This window comes from Macrobrachium rosenbergii, chromosome 6 (genome assembly GCF_040412425.1).
Source record: "Macrobrachium rosenbergii isolate ZJJX-2024 chromosome 6, ASM4041242v1, whole genome shotgun sequence".
In the NCBI taxonomy this organism is placed as follows: Eukaryota; Metazoa; Arthropoda; class Malacostraca; order Decapoda; family Palaemonidae; genus Macrobrachium; species Macrobrachium rosenbergii.
Genome location: NC_089746.1, coordinates 65,099,038 through 65,111,968, shown reverse-complemented (window position 1 = coordinate 65,111,968; position 12,931 = coordinate 65,099,038). Strand labels below are relative to the sequence as shown.

Here is a 12,931-nt window from a genome sequence, read left to right as displayed (position 1 = left end):
GCAGCTAAGTATTTTATGACCCATGAGACTTGTTGGTAGCCCCTTGGTTTTAGTGTGCCTATATATCCAGTATATATATATATATATATATATATATATATATATATGTATATGTATATACGTATATATAGAATATTTCATCTTATATCGTTATGACAAATTATCCACGCGGATTAAAAGTTATTTCATCAAAGTGATGAAAAGGAATATGCGACAGGCTTATGCTACCAATTATTTCGTGGGCTCTAAACGAAATTACGAGTTACGCTCAGGAAACTCTAATCATCATTAAGACAGGTAAAAGAAGGGATTAGGAAATAAAAATAATACTTGCAAAATTAGCGATTTCAACGCTATTCACAGATCGCATTCGGTCATGTTCCCAGAAGCAAGACACTACTACTAGGCTTTAGAGTCCTTGGCAAATGACAGCATCTGAGCATCGTTCCAGTTCAGACGTTTGAACTTCGGAGTTCGGACCTTCGGCTGTAACGTCGTTCTGGGAGGTAGACTTTCAACAGGAGTTTGCTAAGCAATCCTTTTTTCCTCAGGAGTGACGTATTCAACTCCTCCTTAATTTATCGCAGTGTAATTGGTCCTGTTGTGAAGTTTTTACGAAAAAAAAAAAACATTTATCACGCGACGACTAGACTACAGTTGGCGCATGAGATTTCCATCGACTGTTGTCACTCTGTTGGCCAAGTTACAATAAACCTCAGGCTTCTGCAAGGTAACACGGGAACTTTGCTACATTATTGCTAATATTGTATATTTGTTCTGGGGATTTTCGAATCTTGCTGCTTGTTTAGTCTCGTACAAATCTTTGGCAGTCATGATGACTATTTCTGTTGGCGTTTACCCATAATCTGACGTGGGCAAACGCCCAAAATTTACGAGGTTAAGTTACGCACAGCTCTAAAGCTTTTGTCTTTTCCAGGATGTTTTTGGTACGAGTTTAACTTCGAGTTCCTTTTCTAACGGTAGAGCTTCACTCCTACATACAGGTATGTTGGATGTATTTTTTCTCGCCCTGGTAGTTTTAAGTAGCCCAATTTTTTGTCAAATTTTCTTCGACATAAATTTACTTTTTTTATTTTTGTAATTTGATTTCTTAATTTGTCATGAATTTACTTTGTTCATTTTTTGTAATTTACTTAATTTGTATATACTGTTCTTGAACAGTATATACCTTATCCTCCACCCCTTTAGGGGAGGCGCCCCTGGAGGGGTGGGGGAGCCCCCATGTTCTGCATAGTAGGTCGTATGACCTACTATGCAGGTTCTTGGGTGGTTTTGAACGAGATAGGTATTGGGTATTTAAATGTGCTTGGCTACTTCCCACTCAGATAAGTTTGCAGAAGCTCCCTAAGGTTAGAGGAAATTAAGAATGTTTATGTATCAAATGGCAATATTCATCATTAAAACAAATTAAATTTATGACCCGGTCTGGCGTCTTGGTATGTTTTACCTTAGAACTATGACTTCCTGAAATTGGGTTAACTTTGTGGTTAGGTTTCACTTTAGAATTTTAGCTTCCTGAAAATGGATTAAGTTTGTGTTCAGGTTAATTCAGACAAGTTTTGGCAATATTCATAAAGGTTTTACCCGAGTTAAAATTTTTTAAGCGTAAAGTTGGCGTTAGGCTTAATAGAATTTTCAAAGGATTGGAACTTGGTATCTCCTTTCTCGCAACCGAAAATTTCTGGTTATAGGGGTTATAGGAAGTTCCCTGAATGTACCAGTCATTTACGATAATTGGTCTTACTTACCCAGTAGCTAATCTCTTGAAAATCATCAAAACCATGCAAAATTTTCCCCAGACAGAGATTGTCCACTAACATTGTTTGTATGTTACTCATGAAAACAAGAAATGAGTTTGACTCTTTGAAAACAAGAAATGAGTTTGACTCTTTGAAAACAAGAAATGAGTTTGACTCTTTGAAAACAAGAAATGAGTTTGACTCTACGAAAACAAGAAATGAGTTTGACTCTACGAAAACAAGACATGTTTGACTCAATGAAAATTTGACACTATGAAAACAAGAGATGAGTTTGACTGTGAAAACAAGATATGAGTTTGACTCTATGAACACAAGAACGAGACACGATTTTGACTCTATGAACACAAGACATGAGTTTGACTCTATGAACACAGTGAGTGTTACTATATGTACACGAGCAGTGAGTTTGTTACTCATAAACACAGGCAGTGTTTGATACTCATGCACAAGCAGTGAGTTTGAAAAGTTACTCTTGAATACTGGCAATAGTTTTGTGATGCCATCCAGGAACCTGGGCAATAAATTGATTTTCCACGAACCCTATCAAATAGTGTCAGACTATCATTGAACACGGTGAGCAAAGGGTATTATCGGCGCAATGATTACGATGCTGTTCATGATCCCAAGGCACTGAAACGTTCATACTATCCTTGAATAAGGGCAGTGGTTTGTGGGGCTGGTCATAGCATAAGCGGGAACTTCGATGCTTCCTTGAACAGTGCGTTGTGGAACTATTCATGAACGCAGCCAGTGAGTCTGGGATGCTATCCATGATCAAGACATGAGTTTCCAGTGGTATCCACCAACAAGGCTTTGAGTATGTGAAATACGCATTAACATAGATAATGAGGTGGTGAAGATATATGAGTTGGAATCAATTGTTAATACCCATTAGTTTAGTGAATGCGATTATGTAATGAATGTCAGCGTTTGCCAAAGCTATCCATGGCAATCAGGTGTTTGATCGTATTTGCTATATAGCACCTGAAATGTTTAAAAGGTCATCAGGCAGTTAATGCAAGTAGCAACCTGCATTTTTAAATAACAGTATACTAAAGTAGGAGCTGTTGAGTCTTTTTGATAATTAGTGGCAAAACTGATCTATGATGTATTCATTTCCTCCCTCACAAGATCTCACATTACACAACTTCGCTGCTTTAAAAGTTCAGCGGTTTCTTCAACTTTCATCAGAATTCTTGAGAGTTCAAAGGTATCTTTTTTTAAGAATACGACTTTGATCATAGCATGTGGGTTATCTCAGTTTTGATTTTGGTGATTTTCAGAATGGTACAATTTCTAAATAATAAATTATGAGTGGTTTCTACATGTAGTGAAAATTTCAAACTTATAATTGGCGTCAGAAGCAGGGTAGCATTGTCAAGTATGAATGATCGTTATACAGCCTTTTTTTTAAATTTTCCACGGACAGGGGTGCTAATCATCCAGTTAATGCTTCCATTTTAATGTCTTTTGAGGTGAACATAACGCTGATGGACCCCAGTACGTATTGAACATTGATTCTTGGAGGCGGTTGCCAGTCGCGTGTTCACGCCCTTACAGATGCTTATCGAGCATGCAGCTAGTACTGGCCGTTATTTAAAAAAGAACTGGCTCGTTTGAAACATGGATGATGGTCAGGAATCCCTGAACATCAACATTGAAAAATCGTTCGCTCCGATCAGTTGAATCTATTTCGATTATTTTCTTGCTGAAGTTGTGCTAGCATCCAGATCGGCGTAACGTTCAAATGGCATCGATGAAAGGTTAGAAATCGGCCTGGGAAAGAAACGCAACTGCTTGTCATTGCCTTTATTGTCATATGTACCCGAAAAACCAAGTCGACATTTTGAATGTCAGCTTCTTCTTAAACTGCCATTACAAATTATTTATATAATTTCTTTTTCTCTATTTACAACAAGTATATGAACATGTCACAGTGAAGCCGAACTGTACAAGCGACTCTTAAAAATTCTCTTTAAGTTTCGGCACTGAAAACTGATTAACAAACTGTAATAGATTACACAAATACGCCGACAGTACTTGGCCATTTTACCTTCAGATTAACATGAATTTCCGATTGGGGTATGAATGTCCTCTCACTAGTCCAAGTCAAGGTCAGGGGTATGTGAAGCTACTGCGCCCCCTTCTTGCCACCAAGAATAACTTCTGCGATGAAAGAAACGACCACAGCCATTATACCTGCAATGAAAAACGCCGTTAAAACGTGAAATACCTTAACGTTTTGTGCTCTGATATATCGACATTTTTTTTTTTTAAGAAACCTGTGGCATGTATTCTTAACAGCTTCATCGGGCATTCGGTGTTCCGGATTTTAATTTTTCACACTTTCAACAAAAGCTACACGACGAGTTAAATAAATAATCGGCGACTTTATTTTGTTCATTCTCTAAAGTTAGACCTCTCGGGCTGACACCAATCATCTTTGTTCTCGATGAGATTTATTTATTGTCTTACATGTTCTGTATTTTAATAACAGCAGAAAACATTCTCCATAACCCTCAGTATAATAATAATAATAATAATAATAATAATAATAATAATAATAATAATAATAATAATAATTTAACTTCACCTGTCAACTTTATGCCTTACATGCTCAGCCCTGGACACGATAGGCTGATCCTTCAGCGTTTAGATTAGGCTCATCCGGTACTTTGAATTTTACTTAGTTATCTCAAGGTTTGAAGCGATTGTATTGGACCGATGTAAAAAAAAAAAAAAAAAAACTCTTGTTCTTAAGGTGCTCATTTTCGAGCACATTGAGTACGAATCCTGAACTTCATTCATAAGACTTGCCTCACTGACATTTCTGATAGCTTTGAGGCGTGTCCTCTTAACAGAACCCGGCCTAAAGGAGACACTACAACAGTCATAGCCATATTCATAGTTTAACTGTTGAATAGCAAGTAAACATGGTTACTATATTCATCATTTAACCGCTTTCTTCAGCGCTCGTAGATTTTATAAGAATACATCCTAACTAAACAAGTGATGTGTCATTACTAGTAAAGATTCTTGAAGTCTTTCAAAACCTGTATTGTTTTACCTCCTGCGTATACCAGAAAAACTCCGTAGAAGTCACCCAGATCCATGGGCCGCAAGTTAGTGTTTCCTTGGGAGCTAACGGGTTTGAGGCACTCGGTGGCATTGGAAACCCCCTTTTTGTAGATGTGATTCAGGATTCCCGATTCGCGTAGACGAATTATCCTGTCCAAGAGATTTAAAAAGAAGAGCTAAGAGGCAGTGAAAGGTTTTGAACTGTACTGAAATCAAATGGAGATATCATCTAATCATTTATATTGGAACGGGGATGAGTTGTTCTAGACAACAACAGGCACTTACAAAGGATCAAGTTTCGGTTTCCAAGGCGAATCCTTGGGAAACATTATACACTGCAAGGTCGTTTTAAAGAAGCTTTCGGACATGACATAAGTCGCGCAGTTTCCCGTCTGGAAAGATAAGACAAACATGAGATGTCGGTTTGGACTTCATTTTATGACAGTTTATGCTGTCTTCTGCAATGATTGCCCTAGGGGTTCCGTGAATGCCAAGACAAGCATTTACACTATTTTCATCCCTGTGTATACAAGGAGAGAACGATCTGCAAGGTAACATTTAGTTCAAACTTGTCGGAACTTGCTCCAAAGCTTTTTCGAGCAATTTTGACTTGAGTGATTAAGCGTACTGTAGAATTTGCGTGAAATTCATTGCTTTCTTCCTGAATATATCATGAGAACAGGCGTAATTAAGCAAGAGTGTAGGAAGGTTGTCACCCAGCTTGCAAGCAAGAAGTTGGAGCTGTCGTTGGTTCATGATTATGAAAAAAAAAAAAACAGAGAGAGAGAGAGATGGAAGCCTATAGTGTGACTTCCCTCTTACTCTACACACCTCTGGCCACCGATTTCTAACCAAAATTTTATTATTTACATGAGACATGTTACAAAATGGCTGAAATTAAATGGAAACAACAAACAAACGCTCGTTAAATCCTAACTACTCAAGATATATACATTTATCTGGCGAAGAGGAGAGGGAGGTGTTTGCCTAGAGAAATATGCTTTTTACTTTTTACTTTAATTAGTGGCTCCACATCGTGCAACTTTCTTCCATGCAGAATCAGTTTTTTTCAGCAGGCTGTAATAAACTATAACTGTCAATTTGAATTCTACAAAAAGCTTAAAAATGAATGCCAAGTTCAGATTACGAGCTCAGTTATTCTTAACTTCATTCCAGCGTTCAAAATGACAGATGAACTTTTAGTTTGGTGACACCAAAAAGGTCTCATATAAAGCAGATTATAGGAAGTGCTTCAAAGCTTAGCATTGTATGACGACAATTCCTCAACATATAATTTTCTTTTACAAATGTTTCTCAAGTGTTTGAAAGCACTTGAGAAAGTCAATTTTATAGTGAATATTTTTATTGCGATATTGCTCCGAATGCAGAATCTTTGAGGCTAGGGGCTGCAATTTGGTATGTTTGGTGACTGGAGGGTGGATGATCAACATACCAATTTTCAGCCCTCTAGCCTCGGTATTTTTTAAGATCTGAGGGCGGACAGAAAAAGTGCGGACGGACAGACAAATAGCGATCTCAATAGTTTTCTTTTGCAGAAAACTAAAAATTTACTATTACTAAATTAATGGCTAAATTGTTTTTCCAAAATGATAAATGTGCTTTTAGCTAATCATTGGTAGTCAAAACGTCACAGTAATAAACTAAATAACACTAACCATACAAATAAGCATCATTTTGGTACCGTTGTCAATATTATTTACTATCATTGTGCTTAGTCTGCAAAGATTTATAAAACGAGTATTCATTTTATAAATCTAGTTCGCATAGCACCCTTACAGTAACCTAAGCCCAACATACAATATAAAATGTAGATCGCTTTTGTGGGATGTGTTTCATCTTCAGCGATGCTAATTATGTCCTCAAAAACAACTCAGATCTCTGCACTTTTTTTTTCTTTCTTTTCTGACAATTTCTATTTACGTATCTTACCTTACTGAACGCGGTGTGTATGATTTGCACAATGCCAGAAAGAGGTGCTGCGAAGACGAATTGCCCACTTGACATACCTCTGATGCCCCACGGGACGTCTGTTGGGGCATCGACGCCCACGAAGCGTGCCCTTAAGCGGCCCAAGGTCGAGTTGCTTGGCGATTCCTGAAAGGATGAGATGTTTTCAAGGGCGAATTTCAGTTCTCGGTTTTGCCCGAGGTTCTCGAGAGGAGGTATTTTCCTATGTTTGTTAAGGCATTGGAAGAATAGATAACTCAACACCTATAAATAGGGCATAAACAAAAGAGAAACGGTCCCCGGATTTACGTAATCGTCCTTGATCTCATAATTTAAAAACACCTTATACCTTTAATTTTTACCAGTTTATTATGCTTACTGCATCTTTTTCTTTCCGGGAAAAAGGATAAAATGGACGAGACAGGATATTTGGTCGTATGAGAGAGAGAGAGAGAGAGAGAGAGAGAGAGAGAGAGAGAGAGAGAGAGAGAGAGAGAGAGAGACCAGAACTGGTGGTAGGAACTGGGTACACAAGAGTGACTGAAAAGATCTCACAGTCCTCTGCTGATTATTGTCAAAATTGATGAATCACTTTTAGATAAAGTTGGCTAATGATCCAGTATTTCTCCAGCTTGTCACGGCCAAGATCTGGGTGTCGCCTCTTACCGATTACGTGAAGCCGTTCTCAGAACAAGTGAAACTGCAGTTCCTTCTTTTTAGATAAGGGATCTTTAATTTACTTTTTTACATAACAAATAAATGCTAAGCTGATTTCACAGTATATTTCATCTTTTAGCGAGGAGACAAATCTGGGGAACGAAATGAAAATTAAAATGATCTAAAAGTTGGCTTGAGAATATTATCATGCAAGAAAGGAAAAGATAATTGCACTTCTGTATTTAAGTAATCGCAATCACAGCGCGGTTATCAGAACAACGACTGTATTCTTTTCCACGAAATGGGGAACGAAATACAAATTAAAATGATCTAAAAGTTGGCTTGAGAATATTATCATGTAAGAAAGGAAAAAACAATTGCACTTCTGCATTTAAATAACCGCAATCACAGCGCGTTTAGCAGAAAAACCACTGTATTCTTTTCCACGAAATACAGTGTGCTTTCATTTATCAGCCAACTGCTCATTCACGTTACCCTTTTTACTGTACTGATTAAGTGTACAAGATACTCACGACTGCAGCATTATGCATGATAGAGCCAGTCGGTACCCACACCGGGAGACCACTTCTGTAAAGTTCCTCCAGGTTGTTGAATGGCAAGCTGATGGTTGGAAGAATCAGCATCGCCTTCAGATTAGACCGATAAACAGTCCCCAGTATTAAAGAGATGACTAGCCATATTCCACTTATTATTTTCACAGACGCTCCTGGCAGGTCACCGGGAAGAGCTGAAAATTTAAATAAATAAGTAAATAAATAAATGGACAGATAAATAAAGAGATAAATCTATAAATGAATGAATAGATAAATAAAAGAATCTGGAAAGCTGCTCTAAGGGGTGCATTGAGACTGTCAAATCCGTGTCATACGCAGGAAAAAATTGGCATCTGTGGGATGACAGCAGAAATGGTAATGCCTATTCCCACCACATTCCAGAATAGCTATTTTATTGGAGAATGTTATAAATTGATAAGAAGAGACTTGATAGAGGAATGAATAACCATCACTGGAATGCTCGTAAAAGAATTTTCATTCGTTACATCAAGATTTTTCTCGGCTTCCTTTATATATTTATATATATGTGTGTGTATATATATATAGTATATATACAGTATATATATATATATATATATATAGTATATATATATATATATATATATATATATATATATATATATATATATATATATATATATATATATGAAATTTTATCACACCGTGATTTATATGCTTCATGAAGCTACAAATGTCGCTTAATATCCAATTCGCGCTACTTCAGGAATATCCCTGATCCATTTATCATTTAAAAAAATTCCCCTATCGGTGATAATTCCCCATCGGGGATATTCCCGAAGTAGCGTGAATTGGATATTAAGCGACATTTGCAGCTTCATGAAAATATATGTATATATATACATATGCACACAATTCATTCATAAGAGAGAGACCTATGCGTTTTTGCGCGTGTAAATGCTATTGTGTGGTTACGCGCTTACAAACCCAGGAACTGAAAGTTCTAAATATCGCGACATGCTTACGCTGAGAGAGCAGAGAAGCCAAAGTCCATTCCATCGCGTCATAAAAGGAATCTTTGGAGAACGACGCTCCGGAAATTCGTTCTTCCGGTAGTTTTAGTTTGACATCTAAGCGGTCCTCCTTGGTAGCAGCAACCCTGTTGGGAGTAACACCGGTCAAACATTGTATTTATTTATTTATCATTGTTTTATTGAATTCTTACGGACGTCATTAAAGCCTGCAGGACTATAGCGTCTGGTTTTGTGAACACTAAAGCCAGGTGTTTGCAAGTTCTTTTCGTAATTCAATGACAAGTAATAGGACTTGGCCATTGTAGAGATTTTTGCTGTTCTGTAACTTGTGTCAGTTCTGTACAAATGCGCACACCCTCACACATATGCGCATATCTACACACACTTGCGCGCGCCTCATATATACTGCGTGTATATATAATATATATATATATATATATATATATATATATATATATATATATATATATATATATATATATATATATATATATATATATATTTACATATTCAGAGAGAGAGTTTATGGGTACGTGAGAGATAGTGCATATGCGTGCGAGCATTCTCTACATAATCCTAGCTGCGTAGGTATGTTGCAAGCACAACGTTCTGGGATACCGACATATAACACACTTGCTTTTATAATTCTTATCAGTTACAGGCCAAATAAAAATATATCAGTAGCCAAAACAAAAGACTGATTATTACTATAGTTCGTCATTTCTGAGATAAGATTGCTTGTTCTTTCGTCAGTGATAGAAGTCCCTTGAATCTTTCGCGCAGTGGCCTTGAACCAATTCCATACGCACAAACGGATTACTACAAACAGTGGCGTTACTGTCCAGGGGGCGGCGGCACTCTGGCATCTTTAGAGCAGGTCTGGTCTGGCATAATTCTAGATTTTCTAGCATATCTCGTCTGATCGGAACACTGAACAGCGATTTATTGACTCTGAGATCAACCAACTATGAGTCAGACCTTGCGATATGTTGGACTCTGATGTTATTATTAGCGAATTCGCTTCTAACAAAGTTCGTAGGGTTTTTTTTTCAGTTTTATGAAATAAAATTAACGACTGAGATGTTAAGGCTTAAAATGTGCGTTTAATTTTCACCACTTTAGTACTTTTTAGCACGGGAATGGAGCGGCACTTTCGGAGTCCGGCCCGGGCACCATTCCTCTAAATTCCCACGAGTTCTGCCATTATGAGAAAAACATGTCTAGAAACGAAGCCACTTCTTGATCAAACATCGAAAGGATTATGATAAAATTCGAATATTACTTAGTCCCCTCGGTCAAAGTTCACTCGAGTTTGTGAAAATGTGCGTATTTATGCATACACAGTTCACACAGTTGATAAAAAGATGCGAAAGAACTGTGAACAAGTGCTGGAAGTTTTTCTACAGTTTCTTCATAGACATAGTGAAAAATGGAATTGTAATCCTATATTTCTGATGTTTAACGCATTTCAAAACCATCGCTTTAACCAGAACTTGTATAGACAGTTTTTCATTTTCATGTTCACTGCAGAAGGTTTTATCTTAACAGCTATCTTACTCAAAAGACAATCGTTTAGTAATTCAGAGGTTTCATGAATGCTAGAAAGAGAGAGAGAGAGAGAGAGAGAGAGAGAGAGAGAGAGAGAGAGAGAGAGAGAGAGAGAGAGAGAGAGAGAGAGAGTTACCTTTTGTACTTGGTCACCGCGTTAGAAAAACACTGCACCAAAAAAAATGTGATTCCAACGATGACCATAGAAGTCAGGATTGCCAGCCACGCCTAGGAGAGATGTTTAGGAAAATCGTATTAATAGAATAATGAAGTTTTTAGCTCTTTTTCTTAATCTGAAAAGCTCTCTGTTCAAGAATCCTTGGAGCGTTCGGACTTCAGAGTCCGCACAGCCAAGAAACCAAGTTAAACGAAGATGAAGAACAAATTTTAGATTTAGAATTTAAACGTTTTACGTTTCTTAAGCGAAAAAGTCATTGAATGAAATACGAATACAATACAGTGCTTCGTAAGCTGAAGGGACAAAAATAATAGGTGCAAAATAACGATCAGAAACTTTCTTCTTCTTCTTCCCTCACCATTGCTGTAAACGGTTTCACAAATCCCACAATATCTGATTGATATTGAGGTCTCTTGAAGGCAGCCGACCATTCGTCAATGTAAAGATATTCGGAGAAATCTATCACTTTAGACCTGTGATGATTAATGGCCAGTCCCAGGCCCGTGAACGCTATTTCCTGCAAATCGTTGACTTGACTTAGTAACTGAAGAAAGTTATAATTTTTCAAGAAATTACTCCAAAGTAACATACAAAAATACTGCGTATGCCGATTCAAGATGCGTGTAATAAGAACTTTTAAAATACGGAGTGCATTCAGCTTTCATGTATCATAAAGTAATGGCAAAAAAATATTTCAAAAAAATAATTTTAACTCGCTTTTATTAAAACGCACTTAGGTCTTGAAAACTTGGTCTCAGAAAACTTGGTATCAGAAAGTTCGGTCTCAAAATCTGCACTGAATATTAATGTCAAACTTCATCAAATAATATAAATAATAATGTCAATTCTTCTAACATTGCTTTCAAAGCACAAAGGAAACCTAAAAAAGTTTATGTAAAATTCATTAATATTTTATTTATTGTAAACGTACAAATACATTAGGAAAAATTTTCAGTAAAAGATAAGAAAATTGGGTCTCAGAAAATTGGGTCACAGAAATTTTTGTCTCAGAAAATTGGGTCTCTGAAAATTTGGTCTTAGAAATCTGGGTCTCAGAAAATTTGGTCTCAGAAAATTGGGCCTCAGAAAATTTGGTCTCAGAAAATTGGGCCTAAGAAAATTTGGTCTCAGAAAATTGGGTCTCGGAAAATTGGGTCTCAGAAAATTTGGTCTCAGAAAACTGGGTCTTGCAGCATTTAGTTCATCAAAATTAAGCTGTATGTATGAAAATTAGCTCTGTTCAGTAAATTGTAAGTTTAACATCAGATAAGCGAAGCTAGTAGTTATCATCATCAGTATATTATTTCTACGAGACACCATTCATGAAAACTTATAATTTCAGTTACATTACCGATAAGAATGGCTACAAAGTACGTTCAATCGGAAAGAGGAGAATAAAAATTTATCGATGAGGATAATTACATGACTTTCATATGTGTAGTGCCAACAAAACGAGACTATTTCGGCGGTGTTAGATGCGTAAAAAGTGCAATGCTTGAAAATCCAAGATGGTGAAAATGTGAAAATCGTTGCTCATAATGATTCTACTACAGCAGCCAAAGTAGAAGCTCGAAATGCTACACGGGGACGATTTTAGCGAATACTGTTAATAAACTTGATGAAAATGTAAGAACTGAAATACTGAATTTACCAAGGGTTTCAAGGTCGATAAGAAATTGGCGGAATAAAGCTTTTGGTACACCTCCATTACCACTGACTCGTACTGGATTTGAAGTGTCTCAGATCTTTCGTGTTTTGAGTGGTGGTCAACCTTTATTGCAAAGTGACAGTGGAACTGACGATGGCGAAAGAATTTTAATATTTGCTTCAGACAAGGGACTTCACGATCTGCAAAGTTCTTTCTGCTTAGGAATTGTGGTGCTTTTAAAGTTTCCCCAAATAGATGGTATCAAGTTCTGATTATATTTGCTAATGTCTTTGGGAAAGTCTTTCCTCGTGTTTATATTATTACCTGACAAAACTGAAGCTGCATATGATAAAACTTTTATGAAACTAAATGATTTTTTACAATGCAAAGGATAAACAACCATGTTGTTTTTTCTAACATTATTTCACTTAACACATTTCCTTTTTATTGGCAGTCTATAAATATATCAAAGAATGTAAAGACATCAACAAATAAACAACTCCAAA

The 12,931-nt window shown here is 36.7% G+C and overlaps 1 protein-coding gene across 1 annotated transcript; it reads right to left on the bottom strand.

Moving 5' to 3' along the window:
- Positions 1 to 3,780: 3,780 nt before the first annotated feature.
- LOC136839859 (uncharacterized) lies at positions 3,781 to 9,169 on the bottom strand. The gene is made up of 5 exons (XM_067106190.1): positions 9,043 to 9,169; positions 8,018 to 8,232; positions 6,810 to 6,974; positions 5,145 to 5,251; positions 3,781 to 5,009 (listed from the first exon to the last, which is right to left on the bottom strand). Exons 1-5 carry the CDS (start codon positions 9,074 to 9,076, stop codon positions 4,805 to 4,807), a joined length of 726 nt encoding a protein of 241 aa, XP_066962291.1. The 5' UTR covers positions 9,077 to 9,169; the 3' UTR covers positions 3,781 to 4,804.
- Positions 9,170 to 12,931: the final 3,762 nt, after the last annotated feature.

What these genes read in the sequence shown, in the direction of transcription:
- LOC136839859 (XM_067106190.1), bottom strand. Translation starts at nt 9,076, where the DNA reads ATGGAATGGACTTTGGCTTCTCTGCTCTCTCAGC. An exon ending in GGCTTCTCTGCTCTCTCAGC is followed by an intron (nt 8,233 to 9,042) that starts GTAAGCATGTCG and finishes TTAAATTTTCAG; the next exon opens with CTCTTCCCGGTGACCTGCCA. An exon ending in AAACCGAAACTTGATCCTTT is followed by an intron (nt 5,010 to 5,144) that starts GTAAGTGCCTGT and finishes TCTCTTGGACAG; the next exon opens with GATAATTCGTCTACGCGAAT.